The 20,151-nt window shown below is 37.7% G+C and overlaps 1 protein-coding gene across 6 annotated transcripts in view; it reads right to left on the bottom strand.

Annotated features, from left to right (window-relative positions):
- The window catches only part of SUPT3H (SPT3 homolog, SAGA and STAGA complex component), a 277,738-nt gene that overhangs the window by 131,476 nt on the left and 126,111 nt on the right, over positions 1-20,151 (bottom strand). For all 6 annotated transcript variants that reach the window (XM_040554266.1, XM_040554265.1, XM_040554268.1 and 3 more), the window contains one exon: positions 5,262-5,346. In XM_040554266.1, coding sequence (XP_040410200.1) covers positions 5,262-5,346 — 85 coding nt within the window. The remainder of the gene's footprint in view (positions 1-5,261; positions 5,347-20,151) is intronic.

Below are 20,151 nucleotides of genomic sequence, written 5' to 3' on the forward strand. Positions count from 1 at the left end.
AAGGACCTTTCCCGTTACTGGGGTGGCATAAGTGACAGTTGCATATAACTTTGTGATCAAGAGTGAACAGTGCTTCACACTGCTTGTTTATATCAGTGGGCAATTGCTGCTAATGAATGCGCTGTTTTCAATTCTTTCTTTTTAAAAAGGAATGTCAGAAATTCTACAATTACACATATAAGGTTACAAGTGTAACAGCTCAAAAACACAGTAAACAAACCTGAAACTATATGATCTGAGAACAGCACAGAGGCTGAGTGATTAAAATCCAGTTTGCAAATGAATAATGAGTGCAATTCAGGTTTTTAATAAAAGTTGTAGGAGTATGACATAAAGAAGAAAAAAATACCTTTCCTCGTTTCTGTTTAAAACCTCATTGTTTCCTACTTCTCTCTCACACTGCTAGTGCCTTTTTCTCTGGACAGGCAAGTGAAGGTGTTTTCCCTCTTCCTCCTTTCTAAAAAAAATGCTTAAGGGAGGCAGCACTCAAGCTGGGAAGGAAAGACAGCACATCATATTTGTGCAGAAAAGGTTTGGCCCTTTGAGATCACAAAATTCACACCAATCATGTTACAGCACTTCACGTTTCATATCCCTAAACCCATCCTTACACTTGCTCTGCATTTTCACCTTCCCTTTTTCCAGTTGTGGTAAATGACTACTTGATCTTTAAGACCCTACTATAAAAAACAACTTACTCTGCATTTATTATGGACTTACTAAGGACTTGATGTTCTGTTGAATCTCTGCAACTCACTGTAGGCGTTCCATCCATGAATTACTGCCAGGGGCTTAAAAAAATCTAAGTCTCCCAGCATCAATTATCCACCTGCTAACTTGTATTCTGTGCTTCGGTACAGACCAAGGGACTGATTCTCAATCAAGTACACTGCCTGTGTAAAAGGCAATTAATTTTCAAGAGTAATAAACCTGAAAAAAATAAAAGTGACCTGTGTCTATATGCAGTGCTCATATATGAATATATATAACATGAAAGCTAAAACAAATTCAAAAGGAAGCAGGAGTGGAATATTAGTAATTATTAGATAGCAGTACAAGTTATATGAAATCAAAGTCTTCCACAGGGAGACAAGGACAAAAGATAGGAGAAAAAACAACAACAACAAACAGATATCATGTACAACATGATTTGGGGCAACTGAAGTCCCTTTAAGTTGGCACTATTGCATTCTAAAAAGCCAGCTGAGTAGGTTTGACTTAAATCATTTGACATCAGTTGAAGAGATCAGTCCTTCTCCTAGCAGACACACTTCAGCTGACAGGGAGTAAACCACAGCTCCATTAACATGAATTCTGTCATTCATGACAGTCTCAGTGATGACTTATCACAGTTTACAAAGAATTCCAGTGGAGAAAACATTTAAAGGATGTAGTCCAAGGCTGCTGCAATGTGCTGTGGCAGTCTTTCATGGATAGATAAGGTTACTTAGCAGTACTTGGGACTTCTGAGTTCTGCAGTTGATAAGCACATTTATATTTTTTGGTGTGTATATGTGTAATTTTTCATGTCCCTTTAGTGAACTCTTTGCTACTGCTAAAATGTCTTCCACGGGGGAAAACAAATCTACTCTCTTCTCAGAAGGCATCCAATATGTCAGAAACAAAACATAATGGACTGAAATTCAGATCTAGTGCTAAACTGAATTCTGTGAAGGCAGGTTTCTGTAGTACTACTACCATAGTCAGCATGTCTAGAGAATTAACTGCTGGTAGTTGACTGATAATAAATACCCAGCTAGTATGCTCCCATCACAAGGCAGATAACTCCTTAACAGCCTTTGATTTATGTAGCACATCATCATCTTATTGTCCATCAGCCTTCAAACAGGACATCTGAAGCACCACCATGGAGCTATGACCCTAGCATGAGGGGATGAGATAACTTTAGTTTTTAATAGCAGTATAATATTACTACAGTTTCCATTGATTCAGCCCAGCTTTCATACAATACATAGTTAAAGAGGAATTCTTAAGAATTTCTTTTTTTTTTAAACCAACTTTACCAAAATGAAAAAGGACAATACAATGTGCAACTAAAAGAGCTTGTTCCACTTTGAATGGTAAATTGTTTAAGGACTTGTCCCCTGCTGATTAATATCTTTTTCAATTCCCTGTTGAACCCTTTTTTGTAGGCATAATTTGCTTTGCAACAAAGACATGTACTACTTGCACCTATCCATAAAGGACATTATAACTTTGATTGGAAACTCTAGTCTTAGCACATATAAATACAGTTTAAGGGTTAATATTAAGGCATCTATAAATACATACATATCAGTTATTGAACAATTACTTGAGTTTGAACTAAAACTTAAATTCATTGTGTGAAATTATGCCTGAACAAAATATGTACAGACCTTTTTCATTCTACTGGGTTTTTGTTTTTATATTGCTTGATATAATCAAAGTTTTGCTATTTGCATAACTAAAATATATGCAAAGAAATTCAAACTCATTTTAGTATTCTGACGCAAATTAGATGCAATTAATCTCTCAACATTTATGCCTATCTCCAAGATATTCAAACCCCAGACAACCGCTAAAGGATCCCTTTATTAGACAGCTGAGGAAATAAATTCCTCAAGAGGTGATTCATCTCATCTAATGCAGAAACTAAATTTAGGATGATGTGAATCACCCTCTGGAGATACTCGTTTCCCTCTACGCAGTGCTATATAATTCTAGCAGAATTTAACTTACGTAAAGCCGTGTACAACCTATTACATATTGTTCAAAACAGAAAAAGATTGATCATAAAACGTGATGCAGACTAAAGAAGTCTGCTTTTCAAGAATTTGACTTGTTAGTGCAGTCATCTGCTATAGCAGCCGAACTTCATAAAGTATATAATGGGTTGAAATAGTGACCATATAAATCTGTCCAAATCGGCCCCTGACTTAATAGAGATCAGATCGAATTTGAAAATAGGAAGCTAGAACTATAAACCTCAGAGATATCAAAAGTCAACCAATCAAAGGTAATCAAGCTGGCAACTTATTTTTGAATTCAGAAGCTCAAATCTGGACTTAATCAACAAGTATGCTCTCTTCTTACAAGTGTTTACTATGAAAGATGTGTGCAACGTGCCAGCTTTACTTCAGGCATAAAAGTAATTTCTACAGTTTAGCCTTATACATGTATTATGAATGACAAAATGGACATGAATTTTGAGAAGAAGTCATTAAATTACATAATGAGAACTATGTAGTCCATTAACATGAATGATATGGCAAAAACTAGGCAGTAAGCAATAAATTTCCATCTGCAGCCAGATTCAATTACAAAACTAGCTTTTTTTCTAGTGCTGTATATACCCACACCAACACGGACCTTTAAGTGAAAATTCGGTATAAATACACCGGAACAGCTCAACAAGGATGTGCAGTTATAAAGGATGCCAAATGTGCAAAAATCCCTATCAGAAGTCCGGAGTACGTAAAAAGCCCATGATTTAAGAGTTCCGGCATGCGAATGTCAGAGGTCAAAACAATGAGCTATTAAAGATACTTTCACTTCCTCAGAAACAAAGTGCTGTCTTGGGCTCGGAGGTGAAAGGTTAGAAAAGCTGTTTATCTGCCGCTCTGTTCCCATTCTTCCTTCTGTCAGGAAATCCTACATGCTCCTACGCCATGCTCAGGGTTAACCCTGGGTCATGGGCATTCCCGCAGTAACTGCCCGGCGTTGATTTAAGTGTGAAGACCACATGGCTGCAGGTTGCATTTCCTCAAAATGCACATCTCGCTGTAAAGTTCTGCTGAGCCTTGGTGGAAGGTAAAAGCGCAGATGCTTCACCACATTATTGCTAAAGGAAGAGCAAAGCCACAGCCATCGGTTTTCATAATTTATTATTTGGTCATTATAGCTAGGATAAAAAAATTCAGATATCTGCCCTGGAGCAGCATGCTTAACCAGTGGGAAACCTGCGGAGAGGGGGAGAGGTTGTTCCTTCCCCTTTTCAGGGCAGGACCAGGCAGAGGGAGAGGAGCATAACAAGCAAAGGATCCACAGCACAAAGATGCTGGGTGATGCAGGGAAAGGGATATGCACTGCTGGGCTGCGGAGCTATGAACACAAAGCAGCTACACAGAGCTGGAAGGGCCCCCGAAGTGTCTGCTGCAACGCAGGAAGCCACCAAACGGCTGCTGGATTAAGTGCAAAGCTGAAGGAAAGCACCTGCCTGCAGGCAAAGAGTGGTCAGGGAGAGGTTTATTTATAATCGCCTCTGTCTGTGGTCTGCCCCATTCTGAATTTTCTCAGTTTACAAAAGTTTATACGTCTCGTTAATGTTGTTAACAAACCTACCTTGAAATTTAAAAAACCTGTCTGATTGTTGAAGGAGCTTGTTATAAAGAAAACATCTAGGAACTCGTGGCTCAACACTCCAGCTGATCCAAAGAATCATCAAATATAAATACTAGTTACAATATCTATTAGCATTATTTGCATACATTAGTTCCATACAACGTGAATACCAACTCATACATACTGGTAATTTCATTTGAAGAAACACTATAAGAAGAAACCCAACATCGTTACACTTCCCAAGCTGCAGGTGACACAAAGGAGCACACCTTTATGCACACAATGTCAGACAGCAGATTCGTGCAACAGTGTAAAATGCTAACGTTCATTTCTCAGAAAATGCTTTTGATCCTAAATTAAAAACCATGATTTTAGATTTACTATTACTGACAGGTTCAAAACTACCTTATTTTTTTTCCACTTTTTTTTTTTCAGTAATTTTAGATTATTTATACAACACTTCCATTGGCTTTCAATACAGAAAAATATTTACTACTTACAAATTATTTTTGACAGAAATCAAAACATTCAATAGCAAAAATATTTAAACATAAATATTAAGCAAATAATAATGCATTAACACAAATACTAAAACATAAAAATTACCAAAGAAATCTTGAGATGACAATGTAGGCTTTTCTTAAGAACTTGAAGTATTTTTTACAGAATAAAAATACATCAGCTTTATTCCCAGTGTTAGGTGGGTTTGCAGATATCAGAGAAATACAGTGTATAACCATAATCAAAGCGTGCCCTCTCTATCTGCAAGCCTAGGAGTAGCTTCTTCAGATTATCGTAGACAGAACATCACCCCCAGTTTCTGCATTTTATTTGTTTCTAAAACCAGAACAATCTGTTATTAGTCATTTGATCATTAAAATTTTATGTTTTTCCAAGGAGTTTTAGAGCAGAGACTATTGTAGCAGTTATGTTCTTACCAGATTTATCAGCTGAGTGTGGACAATATCTTCCACCAATATTGCAGACTCGTGGAGCGGCCTGCGAGCATCTCCTAAGGAAAACCTGAAAGAAATAAATGTATTGTAAGGTTATGAAAATGAGTTAAATAGAAACAAAGTAGGTGGTCTCAAAATAAAAAACATCTGAATAAGAACAACAAGCTTAATACACCTGTATACCATATGGAAATGGATCACTGCCTGTGTTGCAAGGAATATAAATCAAAGTGAGTAATCTGATTGTAGCAACAAAAGAGCTGCAAGAATGTATTTGAAAGTACACAATGAAAAAAGCTGAAAACTAGAGGAGAAAGGAGGAAAATCCAGTTCGTTAAGGAAAATGTATAAAAAAAACGGGAGTAGGCAAAGCTGTAGCATGGGTTCTACTAGCAGCCTATATTTGCATCCCCCTTCACCTACAAAATTACCAAATAACAATGTTAAAAGGTAAAACATTATCAGGTATTTTATCCCAAATCTAAATGTTAGTGACAAGATAAGGAAAGAACTACTAGAATCGAGGGTAAACATTTTTTACATAATAATATGAGAGGCTCTTACAGCCTGCCTTGCAAGATTAAATGACAGGAGGTCATGAAGAGATGATAGTGTTCATACAGTATCACAAACAAAAGGCAAAGCAATTGGAATAGGGATCATAAAATGAGAAATTGTGATGACATGCTTTTTGTAAGACTATCTTCACCAAGAAATAACAGAACTTGCTCTCTACACCTGCCTTCTCTGCTAGTCACTCAGCTAGAGCTGGGGTAGCTCTTTTGCTCTAAGATGGGTAGTGGCTATTGCCATTACCAGCTTTTTGGTAAAGACTGTAGGTACTGCAGAAAGCCTTCTGTCTCACTCCAGAGCCTGTGCTTTTCCCATACAGTGCCCCCAAAGTCCTACAAAACCATTCATCTTCAGTGTGGATGGTGTGCTTCAGGTCCAGATCCAGGGCACTTAAATTGAAATGTCCAGGACATCTGGACTTGCAGATTTATTACTTGTAGCTGCACCCCCTCAGAGAGGCGGTTGATGACCCAGTGAAGGTCTTTTAGTGTCCAAAATGACTTGTAGATGGCTACATTTGGACAACCAAAGTTCCCTCCTAACCATTCAAGGTCAGTGAGTCTGGAGAGCTGTCCACTCCTCCCTAAGCAGACACCATCATCTGGGTAGTTGAACTGCAAACTAGAAGAAGGAAAAGGGCTCTTATTCTATGCAGTTTTCCCTTCATCACATAAGGCACAAAAAGACGTTATTTGTTTTAGCTGGCTACTATTTATTCTTCGCTTCCAAACCCCTATGTTTTCAGTTCAGTGCCACGTAGTGGATATGGGGTATTTAAGCTTTCTAGCTATGGTTCTTTGTACCTTGACACTTTTAACAATTTTTTTTTAAGCTACACAAAACCTTGAAAAAGTTTGTTAATGTATCAACCATGTTAGTTACTAAAGAAGGATGCTCTAAGAGAGTAAGTCTAGTTTTGCCTTCTCAGCCATTTTTGTATATGATAGAGGATTCAAGAACACCAAAATCCTTCACTTTCTCTTATTTCAGTTCTTTTACTAACATAAAAAAGAACACATTTTTCCCTGTTGTGATGAACAGAATTAAAAACTAATTCAAGCATTCTCATAGTAAACATTAAATGTTGTCCTTCTGCTTCTGAACGAAGGACCAGAGCAACTTGCCAGTGATGGGAGGCAGAACAGTGATGGTCTGCAGCTGCTTGGACACCTGCACATCACAGCTTTCCTAAAAGCTGAATCTCTTGATCAGAACAAACCAGCTCAGATCTGGTGTCTAAGTGGACTCCAGCAGGCACAATATTTTTGAAATAAAATTATTCCAACAATGGATGTCTCCAGAAATCAAAGGCACTCATGAGACCCAAGTCATTAACCATTCTCAGGGCTGACTGGTTGCTCTATATCCAGTCTCTCTGTATCTGACTTTTGGCTAAATTATTTTTAAAACTTAAAGCTGTTAATTCCAAAGCGGTTGCAATGGGGCCCAACTAGGGCTCACTGAAAATACCTTATCATTCCATGAATATATAAATAAAAAAGCTATTCCAGTCTTACATCAGTATAGCAGTGAAAGACCACTTGCTGATTTCAAATATTGCCCCAGGGCATTTCTAAAAAAAAAATCTGCTCTCTTTCCACCCAAAAATGAGCTTTTAAAATTAGAAAACTTATGTAGGAAAATATATTCACTGTAACTGAAACGCTACAGGCCAAAAGTAACATTGCAGTTTCTTATTAAAATAGTTTAATTTTATTTATAAGATTAAAATATTCCTGGGTGATTGGTTATATCAATTATTTTCTTACAGATACATTCTTTCTCCTACAGTGAAATAAAAAAAAATTCTTTACCTACAAACAACTTATTTTTTACAATGGAATCACAGTAGTTAAAGAGGTACACAGCAGCATTTTTTTCCCTTTATCTAATAATGAAATGATATCCAGTATTCCTCACACACCTTTTGAAATTTTAATGATATTCAATTTCACCTTGACATCTCTAAGAGCATAACACGAGCACTCAGGCAACATCTAAGCATACCCTACTGTTCTACACTAGTCGTAGGTGGAGAAAATTACACTCTATCTTTGTTCACTATCATTTGTCTCTTGTTTAGACTATCAGCAATTTAAAGAGATGCTCATGTTTTATAATGTGTTGTACAACATCTCTAAAATCAGGACAACTCAAAAATTTTCTTCTCTGTTATGCAGGAGTGCACACGTACATGAATTATAATGTCTGACACTTCCTAGGACTACAAGCACAGAACAGCAGACCAGATCCTATTAAATATTTTATAAACTGCAAATACCTGTATATTATATAGGAAATACATATAAAAGTAGAAATATTTATTACCATATTACACTGGAATGTAAAATAATATGAAAAAACTCACAGATTTAAAACAATTGCTCATAAATGATAAAGCCTAAGTATTTCATTTTTAAGAGTGGTGCATATGTAAATTGCCAGAAAAAAAAATGTTTTTTTCTAGTCACACCATGCATACAAGAACAAACTGAAATCAGCCACCACAACCATAATATGTTGTTCATTCTCACTTATTCTTTAATATTTTTAAATTGTTTCCTTTTCTTTCTAAAACTTAAAATGCAAACCAAAAAATATATATGTAAGAGAGTGGTAAATGCCTGGTTGCCAGCATTATGATCTTGAACATCAATTACTTTTGTTCATAGATTTATTAGCAATAATTTCACATATGCAAATGAAAGGTTTTCTGGTTTTCTTTTTCTGAAAATAACAAAGTGCAAAGACAAAAATATTTTTGAGGATTTTATTTTGAGGATGTAATTTATTCTACACTGAGATACGTTCCCTGTCTGCATTTCTCTCTCAGAGGTAACTGTCAGCTCCAAACATGGCATGAAAAGTAGAAGAGATTCAATCAAGATACAAAATATTGATCTAAGAGGAGACTGACACCAAATCTCTTTGCTCCATTCTGATGTAAAGGAGATGTTAGAGTTGATGCTGAAATTCTACACTGGAACACAAAGAAAAGAGATATAACAAAATGCACTACTTGTTTACATAGAAAATCAAGTTGAAAATCAAGTTCCAGGTGCACCTACTTTCTCTCCATCTCTGTTCCATTCTTTTTCTTTCTGACTTCAGAACCTATTTGTATCTCAGTTTGCCTTCACTGTTTTCCCATGTAACGTCTGCCAATTCCTTTCCCACATGCAGAAATCTAGATGCTGAAATCTAGACGTGTTCTCAGCAAAAAGCAAAAACCACTACACCTCCTCACAGCTGCTTACTGATTTTTTTGTTCTTTTCTTTTTTTTAAAGGATACTGGATTTTCTAGATGCTAAAAAAATTGCAAAGATGCTAATTAAATTTGCAAAGCATTTGATATGTTTCTTGCCATCAGCTCTAGATTCTAACATGTTTATAGGGTAATCTTAAAATACAAAACACAAAGGATTTTTTAACCCCTTCTGCTACTGGAAATAATGCAATATGGAGGTAATTGCAAATGCACAAACAGTAAAGTAGTAAACTCTTCTGTTTTTGTCCCTACATTTCTCATTGTATTTCTCCATAGCAGAATAAACATAGAGTGAAGAATCAGGAGCTCAGATTTTTGCCAAATTACAGAACACGAGGTACGTTAAGAACCAAACGAAAATCCTTAAAAAAAGGTAAAAAAGGAAACCAAAATTTGGTGCCCTTGCTTCTGGGGACTGAAACTAAAGTTGATATTTTAATATAACTTATGAATTTCATTTCACATTTGCTTTGTTTTTTAATGGTTTGTTTGTCAGACAGTCCTTAAAAGAACTTTCCCTTTGCTTGAAATATAGGTCTTCCTATGAATCATATACAAATTCTGTTGAAAATAGAAAAGAGCTGTTTCTCCACAGGTAAATACTGAAGAGGAAATATAGTAAAATACATTAGCGGTTCATCAAAACGGTAAATCGATATGGAAGACTGTCCTGACAATAGAAGCATCTACCCATTATGCATGTCATACATTAAATTGAAGCTTTCTTAGATGATCCAATTTCAAAGGTTTGTCTGTTCTACAAAAACATTTTTACATGTTTTCACAAAAGTATTAAAATAGTAGCATGGAGAAAGAAAAGACTGCTGCAGCTCTTTTGTTGTTTACTTTTAGCTTTTATTTCTAATTTATTTAAGTTCCTGTAATGATGTTTCCAGGCGCATCAAAAGGGCTAAATGTTTAACCCACTAAATGGAATATCATGGCATACTATGTGTAAACACACGCACATGTATATATATATATATATATTTATATACTTGGCACATGGTAAGACACAACATCTACTCATGGTACAGAGACCTCCATCGCAAGAACCTCAAAATCTTGGGCAGCTACAGAAGTAGATAAAGCATTTTCTTTGCTACATTTCTTGGGGTTTTAAAAGCTTGCAAAGGTATTGGGCCAGGCACAGCACAGACTTGCTTCAAAAACCCTGATGCAGAGCTCTCCAGGTGGCCAGACCACCAGGAGAGTAGACTGTGGAGACAGAAAGCTGCTGCAATCTCCCATCCTCCACAGACTTGAAAAGCTATACTGGCCAGAAAGGAAGTATAACCAGGGTGGCTGGGAGTGCACTAAGCTAGAATAAATAGTTTCCTTTACTGGGACTTCTATTGAGTTCATACCATAACAAAGCTGCCCCAACTCATGTGGAATTTACCACCTTGAATAAATTTGATGAATCTAACCTAGGAAAAGGATAAAAGCACTGAGGTAGACTGCTGGGAAATATGCATTTTTTTTTTCTTTTCTAGAAGTCCCTAACAAATTTTCCTTTTCTGTTTCTACTTGACAGGAATTGCAGCAGCAGGGATGGCCCCTCCAGACTTCATTTTTTTATGCACCTGAAAATCTCACATAGGACATACCCTTCTGCAGCACAGAGGTATTTATTTGTTACTGCCTGCCAGCCTGATTCATCAACATTGTTTCCCAAAAATACCCCACTTCTGTTGCTTCCCATTGATACACTTATATTCCATAACATTTATTTTCCATCTGCTGCAAGAGTGGTTTGTGTCTATCCATCTACCTAGCACAAAAACTTTTTTCCTGCTACAGTGAGACGGGAAGGAAAGAAGCAATAGAAAAAATATTCCTGAGAAAACCAAAGAGGTACAAATTGGTACGTAGACCTCCCCAGCATGTGGAATCTGTGATGAGCAGACCCTGAAAGACCAGTTAACGAAATATAAGACACGATATAGTTAGGAGAAGCAAGGAACTTCACCACTACAAAACTAATATAACTGATTTCTCAGGTGCAGAAACAATAGAAGAAATAATCATTTCTCTTTCCCGATTTCCTAGTTCGAGTTAGAGAGGAGAGCTTCAGAGATTCACCCACTGTGCCCATCATAGACCTGAGAATCATTCTTATTCCCTGGAAAGACCAAATAAACATTTTTTTACCCAGTTCCACTCCCAAATTCATCAAACATATGAGTGGGAAATGGTGAAAATTAATCAGAAGGTGATAGAATTACACTTTGAGTAAACCTTTAAGCTGTGATTTATTTTTGTGTGTGCCTTCAATTCTTTCTGTTGCCCTTTCTCATCTTCTTAGAGTAAGAAGCTAAGGAGTTTGTTGTCGTTGTTGTTGTTGTTTTGTTTTGTTTTGTTTTTAATACAGTTCATAGAATCATAGAATTAAATTGCTAGTCATTTGAGGGAAATGATTGTCCTGCTCTGCGCTTGTGAGGCCTCACCTCAAGTACTGTGTGCAGTTTTGGGCACTACAGTATAAAAAGGACATAAAACTGTTAAAGAGCATCCAAAGGAGGGCCACAAAGATGGTGAAGGGTCTAAAGGGCAAGATGTATGAGAAGCAGCTGAAGTGACTTGGATTGTTCAGCCTACAGCAGAGCTGGCTGAGGGGAGGCCTCATGGCGGCCTGCAGCTCCCTCACGAGGGGAGCGGAGGGGCAGGCGCTGAGCTCTGCTCTCTGGGGACAGCGACAGGACCTGAGGGAACGGCATGGAGCTGGGACAGGGGAGGGTCAGGCTGGGGGTTAGGGAAATGTTCTGCACCCAGAGATGGTCGGGCACTGGGACAGGCTTCCCAGGGCAGTGGTCATGGCACCGAGCTGCATGAGTTCAAGAAGCAATTGAACAACACTCTCAGACATCGGGTCTGGTTTTGGGTGGTGCTATGTGGAGCCAAGAGTTGGACTTGATGATCCTTGTGAGTCCCTTCCAACTTGGGACATTCTATGATTCTGTGGATGCCTATTGCTGAAGTAGGATGTGAGGTTACATGCTGAAAGGCTCGTCTCCACAAACGCTGAAGCACTAAGGAACAGTGGAAGACCCTCAATAACCTGATCAGAGAAGCAAGCCCTTGCCTCGATGCCTCGCAGGGATGGCCCAGAAGACCCTCAGCCCCATGGTCCAGGGGTGACACAGAGCAGAGGCAGCTCTCCAGAGCATCTTGCAGACTGAGGGGGGTTACTACCTACAGGGACTGGAGGTTCATCAGGGAAAGAGCACCTCAGAATTACACAAGACTGGTTATGGGATGTTTAGGGGAAGGACTATAGGCGGCAAAAAGGGAGGGATCAAGATAATTTGCGGAGGAACAAGTGTGGAAAAACAGAGGAGTATAGGCAGAAGGGGATAAAAGGCGCTGTTTTAAATGAGCTGCCAGTCAGTGCGCTGGCCATGCCCAGTCTGTCCACATATCATAAATCTGGGCTGGATACCAGAGAGACCAGAGGGTCTGTTGGGGGGACCAAGGAGTCCAGGCCAGCTTCTGGGCAGACTGGGGAGCCTGGGGGTTGACTGAGAGACCTGTTTGTATGTGTGTTTCTGTGACTGAAGACAGAATCTCCACTAATGAATGACTGCATTTGAGGCTACTGGATTTGGCAATTCCTAATTTAGGGCGCATGTGCTGAAGAACCAGATTCAGAATAGGTGTGTCTGTGAAGTATTTGCCCATAGAGAAACACACAGAAAAAATATACTACTGAGAGAGCATCATCAATTAAAATTCAATAAATATCAAAGGAGCTTGGAAGGTGTTCACCTCAGGCTGATGCAGAACGGGAACCTACAGATGGAACTCACACATAGACAACTACTCTGCAGGCTGCTGAACTGGGGTGTGTCAGTCAGCAAGCCAATTCCCACCCTGCATTTTTTAACTAATCAACCAAGCAGAACATGATCAAGATATAAGTGCTCACTACATATAGAGCTAACTAATTCGCTGTTACAAATCTAAAAACAGAAAAGGATTCCATAAAATCACAGAAGAAGAACATATTTGGACTGGATAATATCTGGACTCAACATCTCCTTAGTGTTGTAAGAATACACAGTAAATGTCTGTCAGGTGCTTGGCTGGAACGCATCTGGAATACATAGCATATTCATTTTCAGAGATGCTTTCATACTGTAAAGCAAGTGTCCTCCTAAATATATCAATTATTACAGACCTGATGGTCAGGTGGTGGCAATGAGAATCAGTTTTGCAGTACTGAGCATAAAAGCATCCAGAAAACTTCCAGCAATTAAAATACCAGAAGGAGAGAGATTACAAGTCACTATAAATAAGTAATAACAAACTTTGGAAAATCAGTAATACAATATGTTGAAGTAATTCTGCTTTGTGCCATGAGAGGCTAACTCTAAAGACAAAGATAAAAATATTGAGGTCTGGTCCCTACGATGACAGAAAATTGGGAAACTACAGGTTCCTTTTTTGGGAGCATAGGAATAAGCCTGTCATTGCAAGAGATATCACAGAAAAAAAAGCAAGAATTGTGAGCACTTCTTTCTCCCTTTTGTTTGCCACGTCTGCTGTTGAACAAATTAGGAAGAATCAGAGTGTGAAAGGAAAGAGATGTCTAGCACAAAAGTGGAAAATTGATTAGACACGCACAGGAGGACACATTGTACAGAGTGGAAGAGGGAAGAAGGAACAAAATCGGGGAGGAAGAACGTGCCAAAGAAAAAAGATGATTGCAGTAGGGGAAAGAGGTGTAAACAATAAGGTAAGAAGAGAATAATAGACATTCAACTGTAGTCTCGAAAGCATTTATGTTAAAATACATTACATAATGGAGATGATATGACAGATCATTGTTTTATAGGCATCATTCCTTCATAATACCATCAGTGAACTTAGTATAAGGATATTCATCTAAAAAATAAATAAGCTTGCTTGCATATTGCTTTAGCTTAAGAAAAAAAGAACCAATTAAAGCCTTGAATTCTGTTAATTAACCAGCACGGTCTACCAGTGGTACCTGAAAATGCATTAGAATAACTACTCAAGCAATTCCACGTCTATTTATATGTTTATCTGCTCATCAGGTAACTTCCATCAAAGCCCATTTAAAAATGAAAGGGAATCTTAACTCCAATCAGAGTTCATAGTTAATACATTTATATGCTTGAATTAATGAAATCAGGTTTACATAGGTTTCACGTCACATAGAATGTAGTTCTTTACCAGGATTTAAAAAGTGTTTGAGACAAGAAGTCAAACCGCAAGTTTTCACTGTGTTAACTTTATCTATAAAGTTTAGAAAAATCATATATACATTACTATAAAAACAAGCATTCAAAAGCTACAATAATTCCAATACATGGATCACAAAAATAAAGGTTATTTTCCTTTTTTTTTTTTTTTTTTTAATTTTTTCTGTCAAGACCTTCATTGGTAAACTTGGAAGAAAATGTTAGCATTTTGCAAGAAGCAATTCTTGGGGAGTAAAAAAGCATATTTTGCTGTCTGATGCATCAGTAATCACCCAACAGTCATTTTAAAAAGCTTATGTTACAACTTCTAAATAATCTGCCTGCACTTTACACAGTCATGGCTCCAGAGCTCCTTAATGCCAATTGCTGTGCACGTTGCAACCCCACTGAGATAAACAGCAGATAAACCACACTGGGCAAGATTTGAGGCAAACCTACACTGCATGTACTGAGATATGGCTGGGAGAATTACAACAACCAGCCAGTTGGTCTACCAGGAGAAGAGGATCAAGTGGGAGAGAGGTTCATTTTTCCATGACTTTTGACTTGTACAGAGAGTTTACCACCGTAGGACGTGAGCTCAGATTTTCAGATGCTGAATCTGCTCTCAGTACTTAGGGAAGTTGTCCCAGATGTGAAGAGGAAACCAGAAATGCTGATTTGTGCTATACCATGGACTTCATTTTGTGCAGTCCGTATGCTTTATAATCAAGCAAAGTCTACACTGAAACTGGAAAACACAACTTCTCCCTAATGCAGAGCTGGTGTAAACTTTTGAAGAGGTTGCATTATACCCATTACAGAAAGGTACTAACTAATTAAAGTCCCAAATTGCATAAAGATAAAGCATACAGATTTTTTTATGTATTCAGAGAAAGGACAGCTGAAAAAAGCAGACTATTACAAGAGACCATTATAGTCCAGGATAGCCCTCTTCCTTGTCCTAACTGATGATCTACAAGGGCAAACATTAAGGTCCCCCAGCCTAGGCTGCACTGAGCTACTCCATGTAACTCTACTCTTTTTAGGATGCAACCAGACCATCATAAAAACCAAGAAGAGATGAGTTCACTGGCCTTGTTCTCTAATGTGAAGACCCAAGTGCCACCTTTAAATCATGCTGCCTCTCAAAATTAACCTACCTAAATCTATATAGTTCTTCTTATGTCCACAATTACTGCATGATGCAACAGGGCCTACAGTCCACAGTTTCATGCAGTCCTCGACAGAGTACATTTAAACAATAAGATCTATGTATATATAAATATATATAAAAACACATATAACTGCATATATTCATGTATATTAAAAAAATTAAACATGAACTTTAAGACTTGGGAAGACTCTCCGTTGTCTAAATCTGGGTACTTCCTCAATGACAAACTGCATGGATTTGCTTTATAAACTACTGCAGATTTTTACATTGTTAAGGTTGATAAGATATCTCAGAACAAAACAGTTAAAAGCCTAAATTTCCTATACAGTTGATGGAAAAGATGTGCATATGAACAGAAGTGCCTGTACTTCAGGCACTAAATTCAATGCCTGAAGTTAGTTCCAGTAAAAGTCCTCCATTTTTTAACACCTTTCTCTGCCCAACTATGGTCCCATACCAAATTTTACTAAAAGGAACTTAGCCTAGTTGCTTAAGCAAAACACCCTTTCCAAAACTTGTATGTATATGGCAGTGAGGAAAGAAAGCACAGGAAGTAACATATGTTAACTACAAATGTGTTTTTTTTTGTTTTGTTTTGTTTTGGTGTGTTTTTTTTTTTTTCAGTATAAAATTAGGCCTTGATGATGTCTGCAGATATTGGAAAAGCATAAACATCAAGAAGAGAAACATTACATAACATCATTTAACTACTCAAAAAGGCATAAGATCAAGGAAACGGACAAAATTTAGGAAAGGAACATTTAGAGGAAATTAGAAGGAAAACGTCTGAAAACAAGAGTTAAAATCCTCTAACAATCTCAGGAGGAACAGAAGTTTCACCACTGGAAACACTGAAAACTAAGCTCAGCCAAGAACCGCAGGTCTTGTGATGTCAGACAAGTACACAAAAAGAAATTGTCATTATGTGACTTAAAATACTTTAAAATGAGATATGAGCACATTCTGTGATGGTACGTCACCTGCAACCAACAGATGGTTGTTGGAGCTCCTTAAATACACCGAAAGCCATATTCGGAGTCTGAAGTAAGTTTCATTGATGCATATAATTGCTAACATTCTAACAACAGGAAAAGAGTTAGCAATTAATATTTATTTTGAGCTTATTGAAAAAATATTAATAATTAACAGTGTTAACTACAGATACTTCTAAACTACCTTGTTGGAAAGCAACATCTAAAGACATCAATCAAGTCCATTGCCCCACCGAGGTAAGACCTAAACAAGGTAAGACCTTTGGAAGAACAACTTTATTTACCTGAAGATGGAAGTATCTTGTTTACACCACGAGTTTTTAAATGGTAAGGTCTGCCAGACAGCAGGATTAACAATGTCTAACAGCTTGCTGCATGAAAAGACAGATTTTTCTCACAAAAAGAGAAGCCCTGTCCTCAGTGACACCCCCATAAATCAAGAATAACATGAAATCCTCTGGGAATGAGTTTCAGAGATGCTAAAGACTCCCAGCTCCATGGGAGGTCGCTTTGTCTTGACTCAGTAAAGTGTTTTCTTTAAGCATGAACCTCCTGAGTCATGTACTTAGCTGACACTAAAATTGTTTTAATAACATGTGGAAACAGCATCAACAATAAAAACAACAACTAAACTTCCCTCTCCAAAAAGGGCAACTTTTGCTCACATTTCTTTAAATACTCTACAATACATGCAGTAAGAAATTTCCATCTAATTTTTGCCACGATAAATTCACGCTCATACCTGGAAGGTGACTGTGTTGCAGGACTGAAAAGTAGGGTGGAGGAAAAGATAGCACAGTACCACTGCTACTCCGTGAATCACAGAACAGTTGAGGTTGGGAGGGACACGTGGAGATCACCCAACCCAGTCCCACTGCTCAGAAAAGGCTGCTGTGTCCACTTGGGTTTTGAGTATCTCCAAGGATGGAGTCTACACACAGCCCGTTCCCACGTTTGACCACCCTCATAGTGAAAAAGTTTTTTCCTTATGTTTAGGTGGGATTTCCTGTATTTCAGTTTGTGCTCCTTGCTTCTTGTCCTTGCACTGGGCAGCACTGAGACAAGCCTGGCTCTGTCTTCTTGACTCCATCCATCAGTTACTTATAAATATTGGTAAGACCCATCTGAACCTTCTCTTCTCCAGGCTGAGCAGTCCCAGCTCTCTCGGTCGCTCCTCATGGGAGAGGTGCTCCTGTCTTTTAATCATATTAGCTGCCCTTTGCTGCACTTAGAATCATAGAATCACAGAACCATTACGGTTGGAAAAGCCCTCCAAGATCATCTGGTCCATCCATCCCCCTACCACCAACGTCACCCACTAAACCATGTCTTGAGGATTAACCCTTGAGGTACACCACTAGTGACTGGCCTCCAGACAGACTGCATGCTGCTTATTACCAACCTTTGATAGCGGCACTTCAGCTTCCTCCCTGACCATTTATCTACTTCATCAGTGTGTGCATGAGGATGCTATGCAGCAGTGTCAAAACCTTCCTAAAGTGAAGCTAAATGATATTCACTGCTCTCCCGTCTCATCCACCAAACCAGTTACTTCACCACACAAGACGACCAGGTTGCTGAAGCATGATTTCCCCTTTGTAAATCCATGCTGACAGCTCTGAACCACTTTCTTGTACTTAGAAGTTCAGAAATGTTTTCCAGGATGATTTGCTCCATCACCTCCCCAGGGATCAAGGTCAGGCTGGCTGGTCTGTCACTCCCTGGATCCTCCTTCTTGTCCTGTTTGAAGGCAGAAGCGGCATTTGTTTTCTTCCACCCCTCAGGAACTTCCCCCAGTCACTGCAACTTCTTTTCATGAGCAATATCTTACTTGAAATTCAAACATAATATTTTATATTATGTTACTGAAAGAATAAACCTGTGAATTAAACTCTGATTTCAAGCAGAACGTGTTGTAAGATTATCTGTTCTTAAATTTTTATGGCTACATTTAAGAAATAAAAATGAAATCATATGTACAAAAAAAAAAAAAAAAAACAGTTTAGAAAATGCACTTGGATAAAATCCCTATACTGTCAAAACTATTTATCCACATTATTTATTGCTTTATGGATTATCGGTACGTAAAACGTCAGTGTTGAAGCAAGATGCCTATACAGGTCTGCCTCCAACAAACTACACATAGGTACATCTCTGTCAGGGTGAATACATGCAAATTCCATCAAAACTTTAAGTTTCTAAGAAAGTTTTGCTAAAAGTTCTGCAGAATAACCTTTCTACATATGGTTTCACTGAACTAACTTGGTTACTCTTTGTAAACTGTTGTAAATAAATATCCATGAACTGAAAATAGTGTGATTTAAAAACTAAAATAAATAAATAAATAAAGTTAATACTACCTAGGTGCATTTAAAATGTTACCTAGGTGCATTTAAAAGACCTGCTTATTAAGGAAAACAACTGATTTCCCCCTGGTTTGTTTGTTTGTTTGTTTTCCCTTATACAACTATAAACACTTTCTAACTGCTGCAAATCAGCAGATTTATCCCAGCACAAAGCCGTGACAAGAACCCTTTTCAATACCATTGTATACTAATCAGAATACACCAAACTCTAGCAGTTAAGTGTTTTAAACATAAATTAATTTTACAAATCCTTATGACTGGAGAAGGAAAAAGATATAATTTATTCCAGTTGTATAACATAATACGTTCCATTTGCTCATTCACAAAGGGTTTCAGTTTTTCAGGAAATAAATGAGACAACTGTCTTTCTAGACTATGCAGACTGGACTATGATCAGTCATTTCTGCTCTAGGAAAAAGTTCATCTCAACAATATACCCAAACACAAATGGAATTTAACAAAGCCAAGAGAGATGAATTTTCAGTCTGCTCTCATGAGGACAGGGCGAAAATATGATGAGAAGAGCAGGAAGTCAAAACATAATTTCACTGTATATATACATTATAAGTGTTAACCAAATGTGGAAATCCCTAGCTATTTTAAATCTAGATTAAAACCACAAGACAATTTAAACTAATCCACAAGATACAAAATATAAACGAGGATGAATGCTTTACGTTAATTTCTAGAGAAATAATATTATTCTTGTTATATTCTCCAAGATGTCAAGACCATTCTGGCTTGCTCTTTGTTTAAAAAATTCGTTTCACAACTTCATGAATGAGATTTTTGAGTGCTCAATGACAATAATTAGAGCCAATTCTCAAGTAACACAACTTCCTTATCTGACACCAACACATTTTATAACATCAGTTTTCTTCCTTTACAACTTTTCCTGAAATCAATGCCCGGAGAAGGGAAGCAACTTGTCCCCCATGAGGCTGCGGCAGAAAAAGTCACAGCATCCCCCTGCACCTCCCACTGCTGGGTGGAACAAGTGCTCTGCTGACGAGTCAGCCTTTACATATTGCGTTTATTTTAAGGTCCTAATTTTTAAGGGCCTAATTTTTAAGGTCCTAATTTTAATAGAAAAGCAAAATGCTTTGTAAACTCCACATGTTTAGCCATCTTTGCAGTACTGGTGTCAGATGTACACAGAGGCGTTGAGAAGCAGGATCTATCTCAAAAGTATGGAAATATTTGAGACCAACAGTGTATTACCAATTTCAGCATTTCTCATGAACACTGTAAATCCTAACCATGAAATTAATATTTGCAGTATTTCTAG

Source organism: Cygnus olor, chromosome 3 (assembly GCF_009769625.2).
Source record: "Cygnus olor isolate bCygOlo1 chromosome 3, bCygOlo1.pri.v2, whole genome shotgun sequence".
In the NCBI taxonomy this organism is placed as follows: Eukaryota; Metazoa; Chordata; class Aves; order Anseriformes; family Anatidae; genus Cygnus; species Cygnus olor.